We start from the raw sequence: 13904 nt of genomic DNA, 5'->3' as shown, positions 1-13904 counted from the left end.
GGCACATGCCCCACTTGTCCCCCCCTAGTTGTGGCCCTGTGTGGGAGGTGTTAGTATGTTTTTGTGTTATTGGCCAGATTTGCCATATTTATTTTTATTGGCTCTTTATTTATCTAGGTTTTTTTATTATTCATAATGTACCTTATTTTCTCTGTTTTATTGTGAGCTGCCCAGACATGCTCTAGGAATGGGTGGCACCTAGTTGAAATTATTGTTGTTATTATTATTATTCAAAATCCTATTTAATAAAACTTGATATTGCCATGCAGCCAAGTAAAGTTTGTGCTAAGTCCAATGTAGCTGCCAGATTTGGAGCTGAATCAAAGTTCAATCTGTCCACGGGATCTAAGAAAAACATAAGGAGAATTTAGAAACCAGCTCATTAGAATAGTGGGGGATGATAAGCTAGGATCATCAAAAAGTATGTGTCAGCAACCTGCAACTGTTGAGTGATACCGTCATGACCTGTAAATTATTACCACCTCAGAAACTGCTGATCCAGGAATTATAGTTCTTTGGCTTTTCACAAAGGGCAGTGATGACTTTCTGGTTAACAACAATATGGAACTGCCTTTGCTCACATACATGTAGATATACAGCCAGCTTTTCCAGCACATCTTATGCACCTTAATGAAAAAGTCCATGACTGAAGAGCAAATCACATAAGGTTTTAAGAATAAAATACAATTATTAGATTTATCCAGAAATATAATGAAGCAAGGATAAGTAACAAATGAAATCTCAGGTTGTCATCTAGTACATTTTTTTACTACAGGATATTGAATTAGCACTTCATGATATACCACCAAGCTCCATGGTCACCGTTTATTTTAAAATGGGCTTTTTTGCTGCCATACAATGTCTGCATTACAAAAACCAACTAAACTACCATGATGCTAAAAGAAGAGTATGATAAATGATTATATTCTATAAGATGAATGCAACAGGTACAGGTTGGGTTCATCCAGAGCTCCAAATTGGTGTAACAAAATACAGTTACTGCCTTCACATAACATACTGTGCTCAAACCAATAACCCCTATCTTGGCATGACAAGATGGCTTGATCCCCACAACTTGTTAAGATGATGGCTTAGTTTCTATAACACACAAAAACCACCCAAACCCATTTTATTCCAGTCTGCTATTTTGTATGAAGGCAACTTTATAGTGTAAGGTAAGTGCAGTGAATAGATAACCTTCTCCCAGCCTTGGTTTGTACAGTATATGTACATGTAATTCAGAAAAACAGTCTGTGGTATCTGATTAAGTGATCTTAATTCATCAAAACCTGCAACGTAAAATGTATTAATGTAAAACTGTCACAGAACTTTTAAAGCTGACTAGATTAATAGGGCAAAGGCTCTGGAATTCACCAATATAGCTGTAGGAGTGCATCTGGAAATCACCTTGGCTAAACTCAGTCAGGTTTTTGTCTCAGAAGACATGCCTACGGTTGTACTTTTGATCTTGTAATGAATTATTCCATAGAAAACATTTTCATATAATGGAATCAATGGTTTTCCAATGAATTTTAGCGCCATCTATTGGCACAAAATAGTATGTCTGTATATAAATGCTATCTTTTGTGAATTGTCTTCCCCACGTCAAGTTAAAGAACATTTACACATCCTTGAGCGAGCAGAACACAAGAGTGGCATAAAATTTGCTGACCCTGGTGTCAGTCCCCAGCATTTCTCAGCCATACTGCCTCCAAATGATGATATCTTTATTTACTGCATGCAGGACATGATAATGAAAGAGGTCTATGGAAACATTGTTTCACCCCCCCACCCCAAAAAACTTCACAGCAGTTAGGAAACATCCACCAATGACTATGCATAATGAAAAATGGCAATGGGGCTCACTGAGTTTTAAGGGATGGTCAGACCAGTAGGGGTAGCCATTTGTCAAAACTTATCCCCAGGATGTATAAAAATAGCACATTGGACACCTAATTGGGGTGTGGTAAGTTGCCATGGGAGGGAAGTTTCCATTCTACTACACCACCTACTCCTTGTCAGTTATGGTAGGACTATTTTATATAGAGATTTAATGCTCTTCTGGAACAGCTCTTGACTCATGTGTAAAAGTTGCCCAAACACACAGCTGGTAGCTAATGAACTGATTGATGGAATGGGAGGGAGTTTTCTTCTACATCAGGCAACCCCCCTCCATCCACCTTGTCAACTGTGAAGAGGTCATTTGTATACATCATCTGAGCCTTCAGCTAGTGCTTTGCTCTGAGAATTAAGGCGGTATTGAAATGTGATTGTACTAGCTATTCACGTATCATTTCTACTTTTTGCCAGGTGACACCACTCCCAGGTGACAGCTTGGTATAAAAATAGGCCAGCAACACCCAGCAGTATCATTGTGCGTGGCATTGAGTACACAGACCTCCTGACAAGAGGAGGTGGAAGCCATGCTGCACCTCATCCTAAGATCATGGTTGGTGGAGAAGGAGCTTCAGTCAGCCTTCATATTCAGCCATATTTCAAAGAATCTGTAGAAGAAGAAGCTTGTCTGTATCACAGATGAGGCCCAGCCAAAATTCAAAAGGCTAAAAGCAGCATTTACAGGGCCATGAAGGATCAGAGTGCCTAACGTGTTCACTTTTTGGAAAGGAAACAGCAGATTTCAGGTTATTTGCAGCAAGCCAAGCTAGATTACCATTTCCAGGTAAGAGGAATGGGGGGGAGCTACTGTTTGCCAGACGGTATTGTTTGCTGGGTGAATTTGTGATAGATGGGGGATGCTCTCATGTTCTTGTAAATCTGCCGAAACCCTCCTTGTGAACCTTTGGAAAAACTGGGAAATGCCTTATATCAGTTTGTGGACTGCCTAGACCTCATACTTTTCAATCTGGGTTGTAGGTTCTGTTTTAGTACTCCACCCACCTGCCACACCTAGCCCAGGTTGAAGGTAAGCAAGATGCAACCTTGATCAATTATGTATTCCAAGGTGGAATCTCCACCAGTATTGTTGGATTGGATGCTATGCTGGTGGCTCTGAAGTAGTCTGGAGAGCTCTGCATTCTTCATCTTATACTCCACTATTGTTTCTTCTTCCTGACCCTAGTTGGTGGTATGGCCCACCTGACTTTATTTTAACTGCCTGTGAGATAATGTGGCAAATCCATGCCTTTATTCTATGGAACTATGTTATATTCTCCTAAAAATTACTATGAATGCCTACATGTTCCATTCCAGTTCTTGGTAGTGCTGACATGTGTGTGGTATCAGCTGCACACTATGTATTGCTCTTTATATGGATGGGGTAGATACCTGTTTGTGGTTTTATACTGTCTTCTTTCTACACCATTAAGCTTCTACTCAAAGACCTGTTTACTGACACTGATGCCTTGGGGCCATAGTACTTTTACATTTCTTGGAATTGGTGTCCAGTGCTATAGGTGCATCTGTCCCTGATCTTTTGTCTCATTTTCTGATACTTCCCATCAACATAGACTATAAATGAAGCTTTATATTCTGAATGTGATGCTTCCCTCCTTAGCATGCTCACTAAAGACGGTTGCAGGGAAGAGACAGCATAACCATCACCAACACTGGTAATGGGAGAATGGAAGATACATCACTTGTCACCAGCATTGGGCAAGCTCAGAATAGTAGGGTTAGTAGTAGTAGTAGTAGACCACAAAGATAAAATAGTTGGGTTTGGTTTTCATATAAACATAACACTGCTTCTAGAAAAAGAAGAATGCAGACAGAGGGGAAGCCCTTCTATGGCCTACTTCAGGTTCATGGTCCCTCTTCTCCCTCTTTTAGCATCTAGCCACTGCTACTAACACTCACAATTGCAAGTTGCTTTGCCAGCTGGCTCTCTACTCACTGCTATTCAAACAGCAGAGTCAAACCCATAAATGCCTAGTATTCAAGACAAATCAAAGTGCTTGGTTGCTACTGGTAACTTAACAGAAGGAGGGGAACAGCATCATTCTAGAAAAAAAAATGATACATGGACAATTCTGTCTTGTTATGTATGCAATGGCACCAGATTGTTTTGGGACAATTACTGACAGAGGTAATGTTGCATTTTTTTGGACTAGTGATGACTGATTGTGCTCTCTTCCATGGTGAATAGTGCACAGGCAGATTTAGGATAAGAGAATTGTCTATGCATTATGGAGTGCCAACCTGGAAAAGAGGCAGGAAGGACAGGCATAAACCAGCTAGTTATAGTGTGACCTTTCAACCCTGTGTACGTGACAAGCCCCTGAAGTTGTAGAGTCCTTTGTGTAAATGACCCTCTCCTTATTCTGTTCACTTGGTTTTTATTACATTGGTGTTTCTTAGTTTTATTGTTACATCTTCATGAAACTGCTGGGAAAGCTCATCTGCTGGCATGAGGTCAGGTATCATCAATATGCAGATGATTCCCAATTGTATATCTTGATCTCTGGCAGACCGAGTGATGCTGTTGAAATTTCTGAATTCTGTTATGTTCTTGATGGGGAGGAACAGACTCAGGCTGAACCCTGGAAAGACTGAAAAGTTGTAGATCCATGGATCCTTCACTGTGGGAAACTTCCAACTTTAGTTTTGGTGGGCACTTTCCTAGACAGAACTGGCACATAATTTGGGGGTCTTCCTGGACTTTCTACTCTTGCTTGAAGAGCAAGTGGCTGCTGAGCAGGAGGACTTTATGCACCAATTTATCTACCTTGTGTACCAATTATGCCCCCTTCTGGATCTAATTGACTGGACTGGCATATTTCCAGGTTTCATCCTAAGAGCTCAGTACCAAGTGTTTCCCAGGAAGTATCTGCCTTTACATGCAAAACTAAACACATTTTGCCTATTTATAAGAGAGTGCCTACAAATTTTGATTGGATTGTGTGGAAGGCACACCCCTACAGGACTGCCAGGACTGCTTGGAAATGGATAATGGCAAAGGTGCCCATGTGGCAAGCAGAAAACATGCACAGAGCAGATTGTCTCTGCTGCTGTAACCTTAATATGTGACAGTGGGGCATGACTGTCCTGTGATTAGGAGCAAATGGGGAAAGGCCCTATGCAATAATTGAGCAGATCATTCTGGGAAGTCATTTTTAAAATATTGCTTATGGAAAGCTTACTTGCTTTATATGGAGTGAATTCCATACAACTGAAGGAAGCAATTGAGGAAGGAAGGAAGGTGTGTGCTATTTATTCTGAGGTCTTCTGACAATGAATATTCCATCATGCAATAACAAAGGAAGTGTAGCTTAGTAAAAGAGCACACAATCTGCATCCCTGGCATCTCTAGCTTAAATGGGACTAGAAGAAATGGTGGCTCAGACCTTTCTGCTTTGATTTGCATAGAGTATGCGCTGTGTGAGAGAGTGTGTTAGATGAAGCAGCTATTACTAGGCTAAATTGATATTCTTTTTTTCACTGTGGATTTCTAATAAAGCACCCATTCTACTTATGAACAAGAGCTGTTCTGTGAAATCATCCAAATATTGGAGTTAGAAAGACCAAATTACTTACTTTATTTGGACAAATGCATAATATGAAACCAAAAAGGTAAACAGGTTTCAGTCAGGGAAAAATAACTAACATATTTATTGAAGTAGAGCATCATCTAATTCTATGATTTTGTTTAAACAATGGATGTTGTGGTACTGTTGGGTTTTCTCTCAGGGCAGTGGTGACATGATATGGAGTTGGGGATATCACTATTTGTCCTTTGTCATGGATGGAACGCTCTTTGATTGCTTTGGGGCTCTCCATACCTGCTCCCTCCTACAGGAAACTATGACTCACTCAATGAGTCTGCCATAGGCACTTGATGGACCCTATTGTATTGCAAAGCGTGCTTGAGGAAGTCCTTGAGGTTCTGATACACAGTTCATTTATTTATTTGTATTTATTTCATTTAATTTGGGCACTGTCCAACTCCAAACTGACTCTGGGAGGATCACAATATAATAAGAAATAAAAACATAATGCAAAACAAAGCAAGATGGGATCTGGTCACTCAATAAAAAATACATCCAACAAGGGCTCCATCCACCTCAACCCAAGTCCCAGGTAGGTTCAAGCTTGATTGAAGTCTAAGTCACCTCTTGGAATTAGTGGTGGCCTTGGATTGGATTGTTTCTATGGGACCTCTCCCTGCACATGGATTCCACAGGACCCCTCATTTTCATTCTGGAGATGAAGCATTCAAATCAATGCCTTGAGCACTGTTGGAAGAAGACAAAGAGTAAATCTAATTGAACATGAATAAGGGTTCACTGTGGAATAAGAGCAGCAAAATGTAATTATTCCACCCTAATTATATCCATGAATTACCATCTGGTGGCCATGTTTAAGGTACCCCAGTCCTTCTTAGGGAAAGATAGGTTGGAAGATTACTTGAAGGACTGCTGTGAGGACTGTTTAAGGCACCTGTCATGTATTCATCAGAACCATGTCCCTCCTGGTTAAGACCTCTCAGGAGATGGATGAATGGATTTGGATCCAGAGCTTTTTCTATCTTTGGCTCTGGATGGGTTGACTTGCCGCAGGCAGAACTGATGTTCAACCTGGATCCTCTAGAGACATGATTGTTGCTTGTAGAGCAGGTGGTAGCTTTGGCTCAGAAGGCCTTTGCACAAATCTGTCCTATCTGCCAACTGCACCTCTTCCTGGATTTGGAAGGCCTATTCAGAGTCATTCATGACTCAGTCACCTCTTTTCTGGCTCTACACATGGCTGCCCTTGAAGATCACTTGGAAGCTACAGCTGGTGTAGAATACAGTAGTGCATATAGTAATTATCATAACCCCACTAATTTGTCAGCTGCACTGATGGTTGGTGGGCTTCCAGGATTGTTATGAGTCACTATCTTCTACTTGCAGAGCATGTGCATATACACTGTCACAAAAGTAGTGTTAATTTGTTCTTGATACAGTATATTGTATCTTAAAGAATACCTAACTCTAACTGTAACCATCACAGATCTCAGGTACCATGGCTAATGACACTGAAACTATTGCAAAATCCATGAAAATTATTAGTATATAAATGTACAATTATATTTGGCTTCCCTTAAAATGCTATGTTGTTCTGGTTATCTTACATAGAATTCTATACTGGATGCACAAAAATGCACTCAAAGCCAATGGCTTATAGGTTGCTCAATTTCTCTAAAATACATACAGTAGGAGAATCTGAAAGTTTTGTGGAGATTTTGAGAGAGGTTGCCAAGCTAAAGCCAACTATGCAGATAATTTCAAAGCCAAATTCAAAATATAATGTAACTACTTGCCATAATATTTCTCCAGAAAAGGAAGAAGACTGTGGAAGTCTGCATGCTTGACAGTGGCAGGAATTCCTGCAAGGTTACAATCCCCATGCTCAGAAATGCGTTGAGAATGCAATTCTAGCTATTCATATGAAATGAAATGCAACTCTTCCTACTCATATACTGAGGGTTGGGGGTTGGGGAATACAAACATAAATTTCACTGAAAACTTTTTAAATAGTATTCTAGCAGGGAGAAGTATAATAAGTGCCATGGTCACAAAACCAGTAATGTTCTTCTCCCCCAAATAAGGAAAAGCTATTTTGCATTTTGAACTGATTTGCATTGCATTAAAATTTACAGTAAGCTAATAAAATGTCCCTCAATATATATCTTGAAGTAATTTTTTAAAGATACCAACAAACTTAAAAGTTTGAAATTCCGGCCAGATTTTGAAATGGAACTAAAGATTAAGAACATCAATAACCAGGAACTTTGTTTCTGAAAACAAATACCATTTTGATACAGATCTGTAGTAAAACATTTATTTATTTATCCAATTTGTCCCCGCCCATCTCCCATTGGGGGACTCTGAACATGAAATTTCCATGTAATGGGGGACAATTAGTTGCCTAAGAGAGAGTGAATAGCACACTATGCCAACAGGAACAAGCTCTCCATTTATTTTAAGAGGTCAGGCATAATGCAGAAAGGCTAGATTTTGAAACAGAGGAACAATAAAATCAAGAGCAAGGGCCCCTGGAAGTGGAACTTGGCATCCAAAGTATAGTAAGATTACACAGCTTGCAGTTAAGGTGGAACTGTATCAATCTATGTAAGTTGATTTGACAATACCTACAAGATCAATACTCTAAGTACAACCTGTACTTTCCCTAGATCTGCTCTACCAATTCAGTGCTTGCAGCACTGTGTTAAAACAAGACATCATCATCAAAATCCCTCTTAAACACATGCTAAAAATACAAGAAGTGTGATAAAAAACAAAATTGATTGTTCTAGGTCTACTCAAGATTTAAGTATATTGTAGGAACTCAAACCAAGGAAGTAGTTACACCAAACACTGTGAAACAGCAACACCTTTATTCTGAGTTAAAAGTACAATTTTAAAAATCATGTATCTTAGTAAAAACTTGATAGGGTTAGCAACCACTCAACTACAGAGAGATAGACTGGCTTAAATGAGTATCTTAAAACACATTTATGAAATCAAAGGAACAAAGTTCCCAGAATATAAACTAAAAGGATCAAAAGCTCAGATATTAGTAACCCATTATCTGAACATGAGAATCCCAAGCCAAGCAACACACTGTGGACATGCAAGCAATGTAGGAGTTAAAACTTGAAATGACTTTAATATTAAACATTTTGCTTCTTTAAAAAAGAAACATCCTGGAATTAGAACTTTAACAAACTCTGAGTTAAGTCCCTTGCCTTTTTAAAATCAGATATTGCTATTTCAAGAATAAGAAATGATATGACATAATCTTAGAACTTGCACATTTTGAATTAGGTCTTTGATCCAATATCATGGGAGAAAGTTTACTGTATCTAATATTGTCCAGTTTCAACTTCTGGCAGGCCTAATATTACAGACAGCCTAACCTGTAGCTCAGAATAGTTTGATTTAATTCATATTCCATCATACCTAATAACCTGAGAGTGTCTCTTTGTGCAGGAAACACCTGATTATAAAGAGAATATCTATTTCCTCTGTTTCCTAATGGGTGAATTTTTAAAATTTCATTTTATTTTTTTACTGCCTCCTTTTTCCCTCAACAGCTGACTGATGGCTCAGCTATCGATTAAATTCAGCCTGGCCCTGCCATTTTGCAAGATGAAGAAACTTACTGCCAGGTGTATCTGGTTGCAGAGAGCAAAATGTATTGGGCTGAGCTGGGAAAATTCTACTTTCTCACAAGCTATGGAATTTCTGCACCTCTTTTGCATGGCAAAATTTAAGATAGATTTTATAACATTTTACCTAATTATTAGGCTTGGCTAAATATCCTGTTTAGTTGAAAAAGTGCAAAGAGTCAAGTGAACAGTCAAGCCTCGGAGGTACCTGAATTGTTTTTGTTTTGAGCAAATAATCATGCTTGGAGTAAATACTATTCTATAAAATCTATGAGGCTGATATATTGGAAGAATATAAAGTAGATATGTGAAAAAAAATGATAAAATTAAAAATGGTTTCAATAAATATGTATATGGAGAAGAAGAAAACACTAATGATCACACATCCAGCTATACATTTATCACAGACAAATGCAAGTCCTTCATATCATAAAAACACATTGTAACAAGGAATTTGATATTTTAAGTAAGTTTATTCAAAATGAAATCCATAGTAATATTCTTTGGACTCTTTCTGTGTATTCTGGTTTTTTTTAAAAACTTTTTGGCCATAATTTTATTTGGGTTCCTTGTGCCAATGGAAGATATAGATAAATACATTTTTAAAAAAGGAGAATAGAACAGAACCGTTATACAGTATAACAGTGGTGAGAGGCAGAGAAGATTGCCTTATCGAACAAGGGAGCCGGGAACTAAATATGGGTTAATGAGGAAAGGAGTAGTGTTCTATTTGCAGTTCTTTAAGGCAGAAATAAGAGATACAGGGAGAACATAGCTGTTGCTTTCTCTTGTTCTCCCTTATAATTATCATTTAATCTTCCTTATTATCATTAGAATTTGTACAACACAATATTAACACACTGAAAATGAATGTGACCTAACAGGCAGCAGTCCATACAATGGAATGGGAAACTCTGCTCCAGATTTATATATAAAGAAATGTTCAAGGATTTTGAGTATTTCCAGATCAAAATTAACAACAGAAGCACATCAGAAATTCTGCAAATAACCAAATGTCCTTTTAGCACACCTGTCAATTCCACCATCTGGTCTGGATCTGATTTTCCAAATCGTAATGATTACTGCTACAGTTGAATTTGTAGAGGATGAAGTAACAGTGAGTATGTTCTTATTTCATTTCAAAATTGTGTTTTTGAAAATCAAAATATAAACCAATTTTTTAAAACATTTATTTTTATATATCTGAAAGAAAACAGGTTTTTTTCTTCATAAAGATGAAAATGCAGACAACAGTGAGAGTCTGAATTGCCATGCTAGGCCAAGCTTATTTTATTACATACATTCTGCTTTCTAAGTACTAGTTAAGTTCATAATGTAAACATGAAGCATACAGAGTTAAAGTTCAAGGCCACAGTATTTCTGATTGTCCTTTTCTATGTCTTTGGTTGGCCGAGATCAACTCGTAGTGTATAAATGCATAAGTTATATAATTATTATATCAAAAGAAAAAAATAACACTGACTTGTATAATTCATTCTGACAAACGCACAGCGTTCGCGACTCGGAAAGAAAAACTGGCGCTGCCTAACAAATATATCTATTGGCAATTGGGTTCTGTCATTTTCAATTAGTAGACAACAACTTCCCTTAAGAAGTATGAGGTTCGACGTGTTATTTTAAATATCACACAATTCCAGTTTTACATCTTTATAGAGAGATGCATACTTTGATTACCACTATTTCCCCTTTTCTGACTCAAAAATAAAGTTTTTTCTTCGATAATACTGAAAATGGCTTAATACATAGTATGGTATTTCTCATGTCCAAGCAAACAATTCTTCAGTTCAAAAACTGTCCGTTTTCCCCATCTTTAGAGGAAATGCCTTCTCCTTCACCTTTATCACCCCGTGCCGTCCTACTCCTTTCCTCTACATTTTATCAGACACAGGGTTACAGCAGTGCTCTTGTGAGCTCCTATTGATTGCAACAGGGCTTGCACAGGAGAACTTCCTGGTATTTTAACCCTTAGTCTATAATCATACACTTGCCCTTAGCACATTCTCAATCCCAATATTTGGCTCAGAGCTCTGTAACATTATCAAGAAACCTTAGCTTGCATTATGTTCACAGTTTTGAAATAGCTGATCCTTCCCTCTTAATGAAATACATGCCACTTTATCCCAACCAAAACCTTTGTACTCAGAATCAGGTTCTGCTCTAGACAAATATTTATCCCACTTTTTACATATTTGTTTTTTGTAAAAAAAATACAGTTAGCTTTTTTATGCATTTATATATTCATGTACTGTATCCAAGTTCATAATAGAATTATCCTTATATTGCTTTACTGTGATATGAAAAAAGACATACAATCTTATAAATCTCTTCTGGCCCCATATTCTAGTTTCATTACAAACGTTTACCTAGAAGTGTATTTCATTATTTCATGTTTAGATTTGATGTCAACATATTTAGTAGCATCTTTACACTTTTTAATCTTTATATATATAAAAGTTTGTTTTATATCCTGGTCAATGCTGTCAGTCTTTCAGGCTGTTCAGATTCTCTGGCTGTAATTCCTTGTATTCCAGGAAAAAATATCCTTTAAAATATTTTTCCCTCTTTAGTAGTAAGTGCCAAGGTGAGAAGGCATATGAGTGGTTGGGAGCCTAGAGTTAGGATAGATACTTCCAGTTGGTGAATTCCAGTATGGACTGGGTCCAGCAAAAAAGTTGGAAGAAGTAACAGGCAAAGCAGGAGAGTGAGGAGCAACGAAGTTCATTTTCTGGGGGTGTGCATGATAGGAACTCATGTAGGGCAGATCTGATGGATATTTATAGATGGATGATTCTGGAGGATGTGGCTGAAGGGCTTGAGCAATTCCATGGAAGTCAAATTTGTAGGCATAACGCTTACCATGGACTTTAGTCATTATATTTTTGTCATAATAATAACGGAGAGCACGACTGAGCTTGTCATAGTTCATATTGGGTTTGCTCTTCCTTTCTCCCCAGCGTCGTGCAACTTCATCGGGGTCTGTCATCTTGAACTCTCCATTGGTACCTTCCCAGGTGATGCAGTTAGAATTGGAGCTATCTGACAAGAGCTCCAACAAAAACTGCCATAGCTGTATCTGCCCACTTCCTGGAGGCAGGAAAAAAAAAAACGGAAGAAGAATCATTAGAGACATTGTATCAGAAATTAACTGAAAGACCGTCTAGCCCAGTGCTTGCCAATCCTTTTCCTTCACTACCCAAAACTGCTTATCAGAAAGTCCTTTTTACCCAATGTAGGTAAAACACTTTAAGTCAATTTAAATGCCCCTGTTGTGATTGCGTAACCCCACATGAACCCATTACCCAAAGAAAAAACAATTTTGGGTAATTTACCCAGATTTGGGAAACACTGGTCTAGCCCATGTATGAAACAGTGGTCCATAAACTACATCTAGCTCTAGGGTGACTTCTCTGCTGCCCTTTCCCTGTTCCTCCGCTGATTTACCTGCCTTCCCTGCTAGAAACAGTTAAAGAATATATGGGGAAGACAGGAGATAGGCAATTGAGATCACAATTATTTATACACACTTCCATCCAAAGCTTTCTTACATGTGTTCATGAAAAAGGCAAAAAAGGACCTCAAACCATCGCAATTCCTATCCCTTGTATATAATTCATGATTCATCATCCACAGCATGTGAATCTTGAAAGTTTAGCCCCATTAAAGTTAGGTATTGTACCTTGCCAGGTTCCACAGGAGACCATGTTTTCTCTTTCTTACTTAGAAAGATCAAATTTCACTTACTTTTAAAAGAAAAGTTTTTAAAAAATTGCTCTATGTGTTGACTAATCCTGTAAGTTTATTTTGCAGTATGGCTGCTGATTTATACCTTGCCTTGATAGTCACTTACTTTTACATCAGAAGTAGATAACCTTTGGGACAAGTGTGTATCAGGATAGTCATTCAGAGATATAATTTATCAGTAAATTTATGTAAACATATGCATCAATACACATATAAACTTAAAGCCCCTGCATTGCTAATCCTTGTTTTAAGTAATCCAGATAATTTTGCCAGGATCCAAGCAGCCATACTAAAAATTCTCAGAACCTGTACTTGTTTTTCTCATGCTGCAGACTCCATCTGATGTACAAACATGGTCTTAAAAAAAGCAGCTTTTCAAAAACACTCAGTGATACATTGGTAGAACTTTTCAAGACTTTTCTTCCTTTGCATTTTTCTCCTGTAATTAAAATTAAACATGATTTTGACAATGACAGACTCATAGTAATAATATAGGAATATTAGCTTTCATCACTCTAATTTTTTGGGTAATACATTTCATTTTTGTAGATAAAATTGCAAAAGCATTAATATTTTATCATACCTGGATTTGCAAGACGACTGCTTGTTGGACCAAGAATTTGGTAAGGATCTAAGTCGAGATAAAAAACAGACAGAAGCCAAAATTACGTAAGAACTTTAAAAATGTTTCCAAGATAAATGTGGAGGATTAATGTGTATGATGATAATATTGCTAGTTTAGGTATTCTATATGTTATTTGTGAGGTAGGTTACTTTAGATCATTTAAAACAAATATACTTAGATACTCATATTCAAGTAGTTATATGAAGACAGATTACAGCAAAATTTTCTCTGCTTGATTATACTCCTTAGTTAAGCTAGGATGGTTTCATTAGTCAAGTTTTATTTAATCAGTTTTATTGCCATCATGACATAAATATGAGGGCTTTGGAGCATGAAGAGAAATGGACAGAGTTGGGAATAAGTACCTTAATCCCTCTCCCAGCATCATCACCATTCCACTGACAGGAAAGT

General features: G+C 37.7%; 2 protein-coding genes across 7 annotated transcripts in view; one reads left to right on the top strand and one right to left on the bottom strand.

Moving 5' to 3' along the window:
• KCNJ15 (potassium inwardly rectifying channel subfamily J member 15) overlaps nt 1–13904 on the top strand; it is a 136295-nt gene that overhangs the window by 54193 nt on the left and 68198 nt on the right. The gene's annotated exons all lie outside the window — the stretch shown is intronic.
• Nucleotides 10361–13904, bottom strand: part of ERG (ETS transcription factor ERG) — a 49486-nt gene continuing 45942 nt past the window's right edge. For both annotated transcript variants that reach the window (XM_063305351.1, XM_063305352.1), the window contains 2 exons: nt 13452–13499; nt 10361–12211 (listed from right to left, as the gene is read on the bottom strand). In XM_063305351.1, the coding sequence (XP_063161421.1) occupies nt 11691–12211; nt 13452–13499 (569 nt within the window). In that variant the 3' untranslated portion in view covers nt 10361–11690. The remainder of the gene's footprint in view (nt 12212–13451; nt 13500–13904) is intronic.

This window comes from Candoia aspera, chromosome 5 (assembly GCF_035149785.1).
Source record: "Candoia aspera isolate rCanAsp1 chromosome 5, rCanAsp1.hap2, whole genome shotgun sequence".
In the NCBI taxonomy this organism is placed as follows: Eukaryota; Metazoa; Chordata; class Lepidosauria; order Squamata; family Boidae; genus Candoia; species Candoia aspera.
This window is presented reverse-complemented; position numbering and strand designations above follow the sequence as displayed.